This window comes from Erythrolamprus reginae, chromosome 1, assembly GCF_031021105.1.
Source record: "Erythrolamprus reginae isolate rEryReg1 chromosome 1, rEryReg1.hap1, whole genome shotgun sequence".
NCBI classification, from domain to species: Eukaryota; Metazoa; Chordata; class Lepidosauria; order Squamata; family Dipsadidae; genus Erythrolamprus; species Erythrolamprus reginae.
The window spans coordinates 388,406,875-388,421,948 of NC_091950.1; the positions used below are offsets into that span (position 1 = coordinate 388,406,875).

Genomic DNA, 15,074 nt, shown 5'->3' on the forward strand with positions numbered 1-15,074 from the left:
TGGAGCACACCTTCTCAGTAGGTGATGGACTGTCCATTAGTGGTGATATTTCAACAAAATTTGGATGTCCAGTTCTTGACAAAGTTGTAGCAAATAGGATTAGATTATCTCCAAAATATCTTTCAATCTTTATATTCTATGATTCTATTCTTATCATGTGAGTTGATTGTACACTTCATCCTTCTGATTTAATTTGAGATCTTTCTAAAATCAAATTAGATCTGATACAAGCAGTATATCTATATCTATATCTATAATTAGAAACATAGAAACATAGAAGTCTGACGGCAGAAAAAGACCTCATGGTCCATCTAGTCTGCCCTTATACTATTTTCTGTATTTTATCTTAGGATGGATATATGTTTATCCCAGGCATGTTTAAATTCAGTTACTGTGGATTTATCTACCACGTCTGCTGGAAGTTTGTTCCAAGGATCTACTACTCTTTCAGTAAAATAATATTTTCTCATGTTGCTTTTGATCTTTCCCCCAACTAACCTCAGATTGTATTATGTCAATTATATCTCAAATTATATCTATCTATCTATCTATCTATCTATCTATCTATCTATCTATCTATCTATCTATCTATCTACAAATTTAATAAAGAATGGCAGTATCATTTCCTTTTGTATATGATGGATGCAGTGAAGGTTTTCTTCATTATCAAGAAGAATATACATAATGTAAGAATATAGTGCATAAATAGAGAAACCACAGGAAATTATGAAAGAAAAGTATACTAAGAAAATCAGAGAGATTTATAGTACAAAAACAAATAGATCATATTTCATTAACAGACTTTGATGAACCAGGAGATATAGTTTTTAATATGAATCTAACAAAAAAGCAATGGTTCCTGTTTTGTAATTTTATTTATTCATTTTGCCTTGTTCAATAAAAGGACCCCAAATTTATTCCCTCTGTTTATTCTCTTTGTCTAATGTAGGATTCCTAGCTTGGCTGATTCCAGATTTGTTGAGGTTGCGTTCTTGGAAGCTGCAGATCCAATATATCTGGAAGAGACCAGCTTGGAGAAAATCTCAGAATAATGTTTTGTCTGAAATTTTATCTTTTTATAAATATCATACTGCTCCAATATTTTGGGGTTAAAATTATGCACAGAGCTGAAATGAAGAACAATACATAAACTGAAATAGGAACAATCTACATATTGTATTTACTATGAAAAGAAAAATGAAATCAGAAATAAAATACAGATATTACTAATGCACTTGTCTTTTCCAGAAACAAGATAGGATGAACTTCAGATTGGGTGAGGGTTCCCAGTTCAGATCTCCCTTCTCCAGAATAGCTTCTTTCAGCCTAGCCTTGTGCAGTTCACACATTGTGCCATGAAAATGATAGTATTTCAACTTCGATTATTTGTAGCAATAGTGGAACATGTACACTGTTTCTTAATACCACTATAGACATATAAATTCATGGTCTCCCAATAACACAACCTAGTCCTACTAAGCCAGTTGTTCTCAACCTGGGGGTCAGGACCCCTTTGGGGGTCGAACAACTGTTTCACATGGATTTATCTATCTATCTATCTATCTATCTATCTATCTATCTATCTATCTATCTATCTATCTATCTATCTATCTATCTATCTATTGGATTTGTATGCCACCCCTCTCTGTAGACTCGGGGTGGCTAACAACAGTGATAAAAAACAGCATGTAACAATCCAATACTAAAATAACTAAAAAAAACCTTTATTATAAAACCAAACATACACCATGCATAAATTGTAAAGGCCTAGAGGGAAAGAATATCTCAATTCCACCACGCCTGACGACAGAGGTGGGTTTTAAGAAGCTTACAAAAGGCGAGAAGGGTGGGGGCAATTCTAATCTCTGGGGGGAGTTGGTTTCAGAGGGCTGGGGCCGCCACAGAGAAGGCTCTTCCCCTGGGTCCTGCCAAGCGGCATTGTTTAGTTGACGGGACCCGGAGAAGACCCACTCTGTGGGACCTAACTGGTCGCTGGGATTCGTGCAGCAGAAGGCGGTCCCTGAGATAATCTGGTCCGGTGCCATGAAGGGCTTTATAGGTCATAACCAACACTTTGAATTGTGACCAGAAACTGATCGGCAACCAATGCAGACTGCGGAGTATTGGTGTAACATGGGCATATTTGGGAAAGCCCATGATGGCTCTCACAGCTGCATTTTGCACGATCTGAAGTTTCCGAACACTTTTCAAAGGTAGCCCCATGTAGAGAGCATTACAGTAGTTGAGCCTCGAGGTGATGAGGGCATGAGTGACTGTGAGCAGTGACTCCCGGTCCAAATAGGGCCGCAACTGGTGCATCAGGCGAACCTGGGCAAACGCCCCCCTAAGACCACGGGATTACCTAAGACCACGGGAAAAGACAAATTTCCCATAGTGTTAGGAACTAAAGCTTCTATTCTGGCGCCTTGGAATATATTCTGTTTCGAGTGGTGGAGCCCTTCACTCCACCACTCGAAACAGAATACCCTACGAAACTAGACTTACAATCCTGGGTCTAGAAAGCTTAGAACTACGACGCCTTAAACATGTATTGCCCACAAGATCATATGCTGCAACATCCTGCCTGTCAACGACTACTTCAGCTTCAACCGCAACAACACAAGAACACACAACAGATTCAAGCTTAATATCAACTGCTCCAAACTTGACTGTAAAAAATATGACTTTAGCAATCGAGTTGTTGAAGCGTGGAACTCATTACCAGACTCCATGGTGTCAACCCCCAACCTTTTCCCCTTAGATTTTCCATGGTTGACCTCTCCAGATTCCTTAGAGGTCAGTAAGGGGCGAGCATAAGTGCACTAGTGTGCCTTCCAACCCCTGTCCAATTGTCTCTCCTATATTTTATATATATTTTCTCCCATTCATATATGCTTTTCTCTACTCTTCATTGATGTATTATATTCTCATATCTCTTCTTCTATCCCTTGCCTGATATTTACTACTACATGTTTTTATTCTCTTTAACTTTCAATTTGTATTGAACAAAATAAATAAATAAATAAAAATATTTTTATAATGTGACCAATCAAAAGTTTACAGTGGCATTATCCCTTTGATATTCCTGCCAATCAGCTTAAAGCTCTGTTGAGAATTGATGCTAGATTTATGGTTGGGGGTCACCACAACATGAGGAACTGTATTAAGGAGTCATGGCATTAGAAAGGTTAAAAACCACTGTACTAAACCAACATTTTTGACAGTGTTCTGGAGAGTTTTGAAACAGGAATCCACATAGCAGCTTTTACCTGAATTGAATTGGGAGGGGAATCTTATTTTGCACCAGATGTATATTATTTTTCAGAACGTAATGTTGCAATTAATTTTTTTTATTTCGGACTTTCCACTTTAAAAAAGGATAGATTGTTCATCTCAGAGAATACAGTACAGTACAATACAATATGTGTGTGTGTGTTATGTTTATATCTAGTGAGTTAGAGGGGACGGTCTCCTTGATGTGTTATTTGTTCACGTGCGGATATTTGTGTGTGTGTATGTGTGTGTTTCTCGAAATACCTGTTTCCCCAAAACTGCAAACCCAAATCACCCACGTCCAAAACTCCCCCCAACTTCTCCCGGGGTTTACTCCTCGAGCTACAATTCCCAACAGCCGAAAAAGAGTATACGGAGCAAACCACATTTCCCGATAGGCAACGAGAAGGGAGAGGAAAAAAAAAAGCTCGCCAGTGGCGCAGAGGCTGCTGGGTGTTGTAGTCCTCGTGGGAGGGTTTTCCCTGTAACCACGCTCCTCCTCCTCCTTCTCGCTCTCCTCCTCCTCCTCCTTCCCGAAGACGGAAGCCTGCGGAAAAGTGAAGAGGAGTGGAGTTGGCGCGATGGGGGGCTCCAAAGTGAAGGTGGCGGTGCGGATCCGACCCATGAATAAGAGAGGTGAGTTGCGGGGGGCGATGAGCGGACGGGGCGCGAATGGAAGGACGGAGGAGACTTCCCCAAGCAGCGCCCAAAGAAAAATATCCCCCTATTCCACGCAAATAACATTTGGAAAGGAATCAAACGCCGCGGGGCAAGGAGCCGAGAGGGCTTGGCAGCTGGGCAGGTCTTTCTTCCCTCGGGTTGGCAAAAGAGGCGCCCCCTCTTGCAGAGGATTACAAGCGGGGAGACTTAAGGATCCTTCGGAATGCTTGCGGGAGAGAACCCCCCCCCCCCTCCCAGGACCAAAGAAGAAGTAAGGACCAATATCACACACATATACACACTCGACTGAGTGCGTGAAAAGCATCTAAAAAGTAGAAAAGATTTACCACCACTGCCACCACCCAAAAAACCACTGCCCCAGTTCAGCCTATAATAATAATAATAATAATAATAATAATAATAATAATAATAATAATAATTATTATTATTATTATTATTATTATTATTATTATTATTATTATTATTTATTTATTAGATTTTTATGCCGCCCCTCTCCGAAGACTCGGAGCAGCTCACAACAGCGATAAACAGTGTAACAAATCCAATACTTAAAAACAACATCTAAAAACCCATATCATTAAAAACCATACAATTCAATCATTTACAATATATTTATATATATTTATCCCGGACATAAACTATTTCAACTCCTACCCTCAAAACATCTCTACCGAGCACTGCACACCAAAACAACTAGGCACAAGAACAGCCCCCCCCCCCGAACGCCATCACTCTGCTAAACAAATAATTCCCTCAACACTGTCAAACTTTACTAAATCTACATTACTATTGCTACTAGTTTTTCCTCATCATTCCTGTCACCCATCTCCTCCCACTTATGACTGTATGACTGTGACTTGTTGCTTGTATCCTGAAGATTTTTATTAATATTAATTGTTTCCTCTTTGCTTATTTGACCCCATTAAGTATACAGAATAATCTGTATCTTTTCTTTTTATGTACACTGAGAGCGTATGCACCAAAGACCAATTCCTTGTGTGTCCAATCACACTTGGCCAATAAAGAATTCTTTTCTATTAAGGAGTTAACAATGCCTCCCCCCCCCTTCAATATAGAGCTAGAAGGAAAGGGTGGATTTCCCCAGAACTGAAGGGCTGCCTACATGGAACGAAAGCCTCAGCCCTCATTCTTGATTTGAGAAAGTCTGGGGAATCCTTCTTCAGAAAGTACAGTCGAGAAAGGGCCACTTCCCCCCTTTCACTGTATGGAAAAAAATATTTTGCCCTGGGGCAGGAGGCAGATACAGGGGGGAAGAGTCAAGGAGCAGCAGCTTGGAAACATAGTTTTATGTGGCCCGCTTCCTTGCTGAGGTGAGGGAATCCCTTGCTAAGGTGAAAGTGTGCCCAGGAATTATATAAACGCAGAAGATAGGAAGGAGCACCACCAGCCTGTGTTAGGAATTGGAGGGAAGTTCCCTGTTTGATAGCCACCGCTGCCCAAATAGCAGAGAAACTAGGTGGACCAGAATGAAACTGGTGAATGTCCTATGTCCACTCAGCCTCCCCTGGGACAGAGGTGGAACAGAATAATCTGTGCTCATAAGGTAGGAAGTCCTTCCTTCACCCCAGGCCTGGGAAAGCAACTGAAGATGTGCGAACCAAACTTTAAGAAGGAGTTAAGAAGCAAATACTCTCTGTATGTATGTGTGTGCAGATCAAAGTGAAATCTCTTCCTTCAAGGTCAGAAAGAACTAAATAGACCTGGAGCAATTTGGAGGCCAGATGAGAATCAGAGATTGACTGCCTTTGTACAAGTTGTTAAACTTTTCTGACTTTTAAAAAAATAAATGTTATTAAACCTTTTCTTGTTGTTAAAAAAAGTTTTTTAAAATCATCTTATTAGACAGTTATCAGTTTTCTGGCTTTGCACAAGACATGACACTACACATTAACCAGATGGCCAGCAGACCAAACAAAAAACTAAGGTTAAAAATAACTAAGCTTCACAAGTTATGAAAGTGGACGGCCAAGATATTAACTGATCTGGTTGAAGTTAGTTGTGTAAATGTCATCTCATTCTTTTTCTTGTAAATTTGCCTTTATTCCTTTTAGGGTGATTTTTGATTATTTTTCCAGCTTTCCCTTTGGTATATTTTTTTCCACAGTCTCTTGTTTTCACCTACTTACAATTATTTCTACATTGTAAACCAGTGTTTCCCAACCTTGGCTACTTGAAGATATTTGGACTTCAATTCCCAGAGTTCCCCAGCCAGCATTTGCTGGCTGAGGAATTCTGGGAGTTGAAGTCCAAATATCTTCAAGTTGCCAAGGTTGGGAAACACTGTTGTAGACAGATATACAGCATTTGTATACACAAATACACAAAGGCATTGCTTTTAGTTCAGGTTGGCAATATGAATTGTAATATTACCCTTAAGAAATCTGCATGCGTAATGGTAGGGAAGCACCTAGTGAGGTGCTATAGCTGCATTTTTTTTTTGCTATACGTTTCTTCACAGGTGTCAACTATCCAGGTGAAGTAATACAAGCATGGGGATTAAGACAGGTTGTCTCCTAATACAGTATTTCAATTGAGGCATGTCCTATCATGGAAGATAGACATGTATAGTTTTCTTTTGTAGGGATGGAGGAAATTTTCTGGTGTTCTTAAACAATTGTTAAATTGGTTAGAAAAGCAACTAAATGGCATTTTCATGCCCTTTAAAAACAAGTCAATTTATAGCTCTTTTTATTTATTTGTTTGTTTGTTTATTGATTTGATTTGATTTGATTTGATTTGTATGCCACCCCTCTCCGTAGACTCGGGGCGTATTATTTATATATATAATACCCTCTTTCCCCCATGTATGGCGCCCTTCCCCCCAGATCTCAACTTTTCTCCTCCCCTCCTATGAGAATTCATATTTGAAAAAGCTAGTTGCTAAGCTTTGCATTTCACAGGATGCTCAAATGCCAAGTAGTCTAAACTTTCTTGTCTGTTAGGCTGGAGAGGCAGAGACTGCAGTGAGAAACCTGTCCTGTGCTATGAATTTTCATCCCTATCAAGCTGCTTAGGTCATCTTCTGCATCAAGCAGAAAACAATGTTATAGAATAGAATAGAATTCTTTATTGGCCAAGTGTGATTGGACACACAAGGAATTTGTCATTGGTGTACATAAAATAAAAGATACATTTGTCAAGAATGATTGTATGATTGTACGGCTTAATTATCACAAGACAATGAATATAGAAATTCTTATTATAAAGTGTAAACTAAATTTTCCAATCCATTCACTAGTCTAGGCTAAAATCAGGTTGGATTAGGGTTCATTATGAGAATGCAGTAGTTATACTATTAGGTAGTGTGAACTGCAGTAGGATATTGTATGTTATGTCCAAGCAGATACTATGGTTTGCTTCATTGACATAACATGCTAAATGCATATAGCCATTATGTTTTTATTCATCTGAGTTTAGAATTTACAGTGTTTCGTGGATGCTTCTTCATAATGTTTCCCTGATTTCCTCCCTCCCCCCCCCTCCAATAACAGGAATATTTCTGATGGGAACAATACTTTTTAAATGTCTTCCCAGTGCCATTTTTGTTACTATCTATGAGGTTGTAATTATGTGATTATGGCAAAATGGTAAGGTCTGAAATCTTTTTCAAGTCTAAAGAAATGCATATCTCAATAGATAATATTTACCAATGCTCTGCCTTTTTACATTTGTGCTTGAGGGCAAACTGAATAGTTTGCATTTTGCGTGAGCTTACAGAATGATAATTATTAGATGAAGCCCTAAACAAAACGGCTTTATCATTCTCTCTGGAGCCCCCCCCACTCCCCCAGGCCATAATACCATTTAGAATGTCAGCTGCTGCTTTCCCCTGTATGTGGCTTTTGTTCAGAAAAAGTTTTTAAAAATGCCACCCTTATCAATTGCTTGATGTATAGTTGAGATCTGTTAGACCAGAACCATATCATTCACCATTCATTTTGGTTTGGAGATGGAGAATATTGTCGTTTTAGTTTGATCTAAGAATATTCTCTCCATCCAACCAGATGCCCAACTCTCCTCTTTGTTCCCAAGCGTAAAATTGTTAGCGTTGAATTGGTGCCTGGCTAACAATCTCCCAGCTAACATCTTAGGAAGTGAAAAGAAGGGGGGTCAGGGAAATTTTAATGGCAGGAAGGGGCTGATATATTCCTCCTCTTCTCCATTATTCTGCACAATGTCTGTTTCAGCTACACTTCCATATTTCTTTATTAAATCTGTACTCCAAAATTCATACCAGTGACTCCTCTACACACTGATCTCCCAGGCAGAAGCTTCACTAATATTTCTGAGATGATTGTTGACATTTCTGCAGATATCATAAAGGCCATAGGATTGCAGAAAATCATGGACTGGTTGAGGCATGTAAAATTTCTCTATATTTACATTTGTGAAAGTAAAAGGGTAAATGGATATGCATTTATTATATAGCTATTTTTTAAAAGACAAACTGTTCAAATACTTCATTAACTATGTGTGGTATCAAAACAGACATATTTTACATTTGAAACATACAAGTGTGTGTGTGCATAGTATGGAATGGAACTTGAAAATTTGTTTGACAGCTGAATTTTAAAAGGAGAAATTGACACTTGGGGAGAGGAGAGGCCTGGTTGAGATTCCAATAACAATTGTGCTTCTGTGTTGGAGTGTGGCAAATATCAAAGCTCTCTCACTTTGGAGTAAAGATGTCTTGTGCATGCCATTGTCTGCCCTAACAATAGCCTTATCTAGAGAAAAATGGTTTAAATGATCTTTGTTTACAATTACAAATGCTTCAGTTTCCTGGAGCCATATGTTGAAATCTCTCTATATTCCTGTCACAAACATATAGGAAGAATAGTTGAAAAACCTTATTTATTCCTTAAAACCAACGTTAAATCCTAGTTTTGCCATTTGTAAAATGGAACGATAGCTTAGTTCAGTGATGGCGAACCTTTTTTCCCTCAGGTGCTGAAAGCACGTGTGCATATACTAATTCTGGCTGGGGAATTCTGGGAGTTGAAGTCCAAATATCTTCAAGTGCCCAAGGTTGGGAAACACTGCTATAGTGCATGCGCAAGTGCTCACACCCATAATTAATTGCCTGGGGACGGTGAAAATGCCCCCCATCCCCCCTAGAGGCACTCTGGAGGCCTGAAACTGTCCATTTCCCAAACTCTTGTGGGCCCAGTAGGCCCGTTTTTTGCCCTCCCCAGGCTCCAGAGGCACAAATGCCTTTCCCCAGCCCCCGGAGACACTCTGGAAGCCAAAAATGCCCCCCCCCGAGAGCCTCTGGGTGAGCCGAAAATCAACTGGCCAGCACGCACATGTACATTGGAACTGAGCTAGGATAACAGCTCATGTGCCAGCAGATATGCAAGCCATCACTGGCTTAGTTTATCATAAATGAATCTTTACCTCTGGTGTATTTTTAAGGAAACATTACTTCCGCCGTGTTCAACTAGTAAAGATATGGACTTACATGACTTAACAAGTGCAATTGGGGAACCTGGGATGTTGAGCAAAGCAGTCATTAAGTGAGACGCCCACACGACTACTTCTCGCTCAGTGACCACAAACATCGCACTCCCAATTGTGGTCCTTAAATGATCTTCTCTGGGTCATTAACTGGACGGAGTGAAAAGGCTGCCCGCTGAGAGGACATCTCAGCTCCATGTACAGCTCAGATCCTCCCCCTCCCCTGCTGCCCCCATGCTCTGTCAGTCAACCCTTTGAGAACTGGCTGAGATTCCCTCCCCGAGAACAGCTCTTTGAGTGAAAGAGCTGGGAGGCAGAGGAAGGAAGGGGGGAAGGAGGTGGAGAAAGAGAGAGGGGGGAATTTTCACCTCCCTGTATGCTTGGATCTTGATTGCCAAGGTTCAAGCAGGCACAGAGCTTGGCGTCTTTCTTTCCCCATCTCTGCAGAGAGCTCTTTGCGGGTGAGGAGGGAAGGATTTGGAGGTTTTGTGCATGCTTGGAAATCCAGGCAGACATGGAGTTTGGGGTCTTTCTCTCCTGCCTCTGTGTAGAACTCCACAGAGGCAGGGATTGGGATTTGAGCTCTTGTGCCTGCTTCAATTTTGACTGCCGGGGTGCATGAATAAGGAGTTTGGGGTCCTTGCTTCCCTAGCTCTGCAGGGAGCTCTGTGGAGGTGTGGCGAGAAGGATGCCTGCTTGCATTTCAGTTGTCAAGATTCATGTAGGCAAAGATCAGCGGGGTGCTTTTTCAGCCAGCCCCCAGGGAAAAGGCAGCAGCAACTGCCACTTTCCCGGTTGACAACCCAAGGATGAAGGGAGAGATGATTGCAAATGGCAATCATACGATTGTGGGACACATTATTATTATTATTATTATTATTATTATTATTATTATGTCAGTACAACACAGCAAACGAGATCACTATGCTGGATTTCGTATTTCATCACCAGTCGGGCGCTTCCCAAGCACCTAGGACTGCGTGATGTAGTGGCGAATTATGTTTGCCGATCCCAGTAAAGCGGCCTTTTGCAATTGACAGATGGAGATTTTGTCAATTCCAATGGTTTTCAAATGTCCGCTGAGATCCTTTGGCACTGCGCCCAATGTACCAAGTACCACTGGGACCACTTTCACGGGCTTATGCCAGAGTCGTTGCAGCTCGATTTTTAGATCTTCGTATTTCACTAATTTCTCTAGCTGCTTCTCCTCAATTCTGCTGTCTCCTGGGATTGCGATGTCAATGATCCATGCTTTCTTTTTCTCCACGATCACAATGTCTGGTGTGTTATGCTTCAGAATTCGGTCAGTCTGAAGTCGGAAGTCCCACAGTAGTTTTGCTTGCTCATTTTCGACCACTTTTTCGGGCTTATGATCCCACCAGTTCTTTGCCACTGGTAAATGGTAGTTCCGGCACAAGTTCCAGTGGATCATCTGTGCCAGTAGTAGTAGTAATAATAATCATAATAACCATAATAATCATATTATTATTATTATTATTATTATTATTATTATTATTATTATTATTATTATTATTTAGATTTGTATGCCGCCCCACTCCGTAGACTCAGAGCGGCTGATAACCAGTTGTAAGTGTGGACAGAAGTACCCAAGAATGGTGCCAAGAAACTATATCAGTGATGGCGAACCTATGGCACAGCTGCCACAGGTGGCACATGGAGCCATATCTGAGCGCACGCAAGGCGTTGCCCTATGTCAGCTCCAGCGCACATGTGCATGCTAGTCAGCTGATTTTTGGCCTTCTTTACAACCGTTTTCGCTCTTCCCAGACTTCAGGAAAGCCTCTTGAACATTGAGGATGGCGAAAAATAGTCCAACGGACCTACCGGAAGTCCGGAGGCTTCTGTGAGGTCTATGCTCATGCTTTGGGGGGGGGGGGGGAGAGTGTGGAGGGTTGTGCACATACGTGGGGGTAGTGCAGGCGTTCTGCACATAGCAATAGCATTTAGACTTATATACTGCTTTACAGTGCTTTACAGCCCTCTCTAAGCAGTTTACAAAGTCAGCATATATTGCCCCCAACAATCTGGGTCCTCATTTTACTGACCTTGGACGGGTGGAAGGCTGAGTCAACCTTGAGGCTTCTGAGATTTGATCTGCCATAGCATGCGCACATGATCTTTCGGCACCCGAAGAAACAAAGGTTCGCCATCACTGGATTAGAGGTTCTAAATTGTTAATTTCCAGTTTCTAAATTAAGGGACAAATGAATTGGGGTTAGTCTTTCATCAGACAGATCCTCTTCTGTTTATGCCTCTGTTCTTTCACTTACAGTCCGTATTGGATTCCCCTTTGAACCTCTTTACACAAATATCAACACCCTTTCCTGCACAACTCATGTTCCTCATAGGTATATAGCTAACACTTGAGAACTTTTTGAAGTTTTATCAGGCTGTATATTTTTCAAATAAGACATGACAAATGTGTGGATGTAACCTGAAATGTTTAATTACTTATTAACAGGATTGTGCTTTTAACAAAATATCACATTCAGGTTTGCTAGCAAAATACTGTAAGAGAATCCTATGGATTCTGTTCTCAATTATTCTTTTCCAAACCAAGAAGATTTTGCACATTGTGTTAATTGATTTTGAACGTGCTCATACGTTGAATGACAAAACTAATAAAATCTGGGGAAACTGTTAGAGAAATGAAGCATGTGGTCATATAGTTTCAGAATGCTCAAAATAGAACAGTGATGAAAGTATGCAATTGTCACATTCTTTTATGAGAGTCTCAATGCTCTCTTATGGTAATGTAGCAGGGAATTAAACATGTCTGTTTTGAAAGGAAGCAGTTAGATTATTATACATGAAACACTTGAAATTGACTCCCAATAAACCTCACTTTATCAGCACAGTTAAAAAGATTTTGTCCTTGTTTAACCCTGCATGACCTAAAACATTGATGTAAAAATTACAGGAAGACAAAATTTAAGAACATATTCATAACATACCTAGCTCTCAAGTAACTGATGATTTTCATTTAAAGTACAGTGATCCCTCGATTTTCGCAGGTTCAAACTTCGCGAAATGGCTATACCACGGTTTTTCAAAAAATATTAATTAAAAAATACTCCGCGGTTTTTTTTCTATACCACGGTTTTTCCCACCCGATGACATCATACGTCATCACCAAGAGTCACTTCTCTTTCTCTTTCTCTCTTTCCTGTCATTCTCTGCTTCAATCATTTTCTCATTTCTTTTTTTCTCCCCTTTTTTCTATCATTTCTCTCTCTCTCTCTACCTTCCACTCTCCCCCCTTGCTCTCCCTCTCTCTCTCTCTCCCTCTCTCCCTCTCTCCTTTCTATCTCACTCTGTTGCTGTCTCTGTGAGAACGCCTGCCCCGCCTCTCCTGCAGCCCCCTCGCTGACAGCTGGGACGAAAGCGCTCTCAGCTAAGGGACTGCAAGAGGGGCGGGGCGGGCATTCTCAAAGCGGCTAGCGGCCGAATGAGTAGAATGAGAAGCTGTAGCCGCCAGCGCAGCTGCAGGAGGATCCGTGCCCCAAGAAAGCCGGTGAGAGGGGCAGATTGGGTGGGCAGGGGGGTAGCGGCGAGGGGGCCGGAAGCGCTGGGGGGGGGGGCGGAGCGGCCGACATTCAAAACAATCTTTGCTGCCCTCCGCACTTTCGTCGCTCCCCGCCCTCAACTTCAAGCCCAGCTCCTTGCACGGCCTTGGAAAAGGGTGCGCGGGGGTAGTTTTTGGCTGTCCTTAGCCAAAAATGGTGGTCAGGCAGTCTGGGAACGCAACCCCCGCGAAAATCGAGGGATCACTGTACACTTTAAAACTTATTAACTTTTCTTAGATGAAGAATAGATTTGTGAGAAGAAAAGTTGACTGATTTGAATTTTATTTGACACTTAGCGCTCAAAATAATGTTTCTAAGTATATTCTTCTTCTAAGTTGGTTGGAGAAGGGCTACTTTTTGAATTTCTATCTTACCTAGCACTGGAAATCTGAAGACAAGTATTGTGTGTTTTCTAGCTGCTGTACTCATACATAATAAATGAACTATTGTAGTCTGAAATTTTAATGGATTGTAACAGGGACATCCTTTGTAAGGTGATTAGAAAAAAATGTTGATTGTAAATCCTGTTTTAAGCTTTTTATAAATTCCCCTTTCCCCCAACTTTACTTTTAACTGTAGGTTCAGATAAAATCAGTGCCACAAGCCGCAGACAACTTCACAAAGTATTCAGAAGTAGGTCCATTTATTTTTTAATAAGAGACCCTCAAGGAAATGATGATGTTAAAAGGAAAGATATCTCAAGGATACCAGGTGTTCACTGAGAAAATTGAGTAGAGATATGGTTATCTTTCATACCTTGTTTCCAGTGATGGGCTCCAACGGGTACAGTCAGGTACGCAGAACTGGTAGATTTTTTTTAAATTTTTTTATTTTTTCCCCTTCTGAGTTCTGGGTATGTTTTTCCTATCACAGTAAATGAGGTTGAATGTGTATAATTTTAGAAGAGCTGTGTGTGCCTGTGTGTTGTGTGTACCTATTTTTGGGTGCCTGTGTGTAATATGTATGTACACATATGGCATATATAAATAGAATTAAATAGTATATTTTGTATGTTCAGCAATAGTAAATAGAGAAATGGTATCTCTTCGAGGCGAGGAGAGGCCCGGCACCTTAATACTAACCCAAATCCTTGATGTGAGTGATGTCAAGTTTACCAACTCTAAGCCAATCACATGACCTTTAAGCCACCACCCCCGGTCACATGATCATCAAGACACTTCCACCTGGTCACATGGCCGGCAAGCCACACCCACAAAATAAGCCACACCCACAGTGTGGTAGTAAACACATTTTCAGCCCTTCATTGCTTTTCTCCGTACTGAAGGAGCGGGTCCAGCAGTCACATGGGTTGCTCATGTCCAATCCGGTGGAACTGAGCCTAGTATTAAAAAAGCTTGCCGGATCCGCCCCTTCCCCAGAATTCGCTCAGTTCGCATATCCTGCGGTTGTATTGTGATAGCTCGTTCAACATTCTAACACCTTCCCTTCGATCTTTCCTTCAAAAAGTAGTAAGATTTATTGTCTTTATTTATTTACTTGCACTAATTGCGCCAGCCGTTTAAAAGAAAAAAAGTAATAAAGCGGCTCGGCTTTTTTCCTTGGGAGAAGTTGCGGTTTCGTTTTCCCCCGGCGGTTTTGCCGGTTACGATTCCTGCGGCCGCTTGTGGATTCTTCTAATCCTTTGGCCTGGAGGTCCTGGTGCAAGTATTTATCCATTGAATATTGATTATTTATTGTATACAAATATTTAAGGGCTTATAAAATACCTCCTGCGGAGTGAGACGCCTTCTAGTCTCCTGGACTTAGTCGATCGCTTTTCCCTTAAGAAATTCTACGGAGCGATTTTTTCGGCGCGAAGGCCTTCGCGCCCTTTTTTAAAATCTAGGCCTCTCGTGTTGGCTTTCTGCCAGCCGTGTAGGCCTCAGTCCACCGCGTGGATCCGGGAGCGGGCCTTGGGGGTCCCAGGCTAAATTCTCCACCGGCTAAGCCTCCAACCAGAGTGCCTTGGTTTACTTAATTACAAAGTTTAGGGAGGCTGGCCCCGCTGGATTTGGGGGCACGAACTCTGGGTTTGCCCAGATTGTCCTCACGTTT

At 41.3% G+C, this 15,074-nt stretch overlaps 1 protein-coding gene across 2 annotated transcripts in view; it reads left to right on the forward strand.

The window, feature by feature from the left end:
• The first annotated feature begins 3,813 nt into the window (after positions 1–3,813).
• KIF13B (kinesin family member 13B) overlaps positions 3,814–15,074 on the forward strand; it is a 216,027-nt gene continuing 204,766 nt past the window's right edge. For both annotated transcript variants that reach the window (XM_070734859.1, XM_070734861.1), the window contains exon 1: positions 3,814–3,909. In XM_070734859.1, coding sequence (XP_070590960.1) covers positions 3,855–3,909 — 55 coding nt within the window. In that variant the 5' untranslated portion in view covers positions 3,814–3,854. The remainder of the gene's footprint in view (positions 3,910–15,074) is intronic.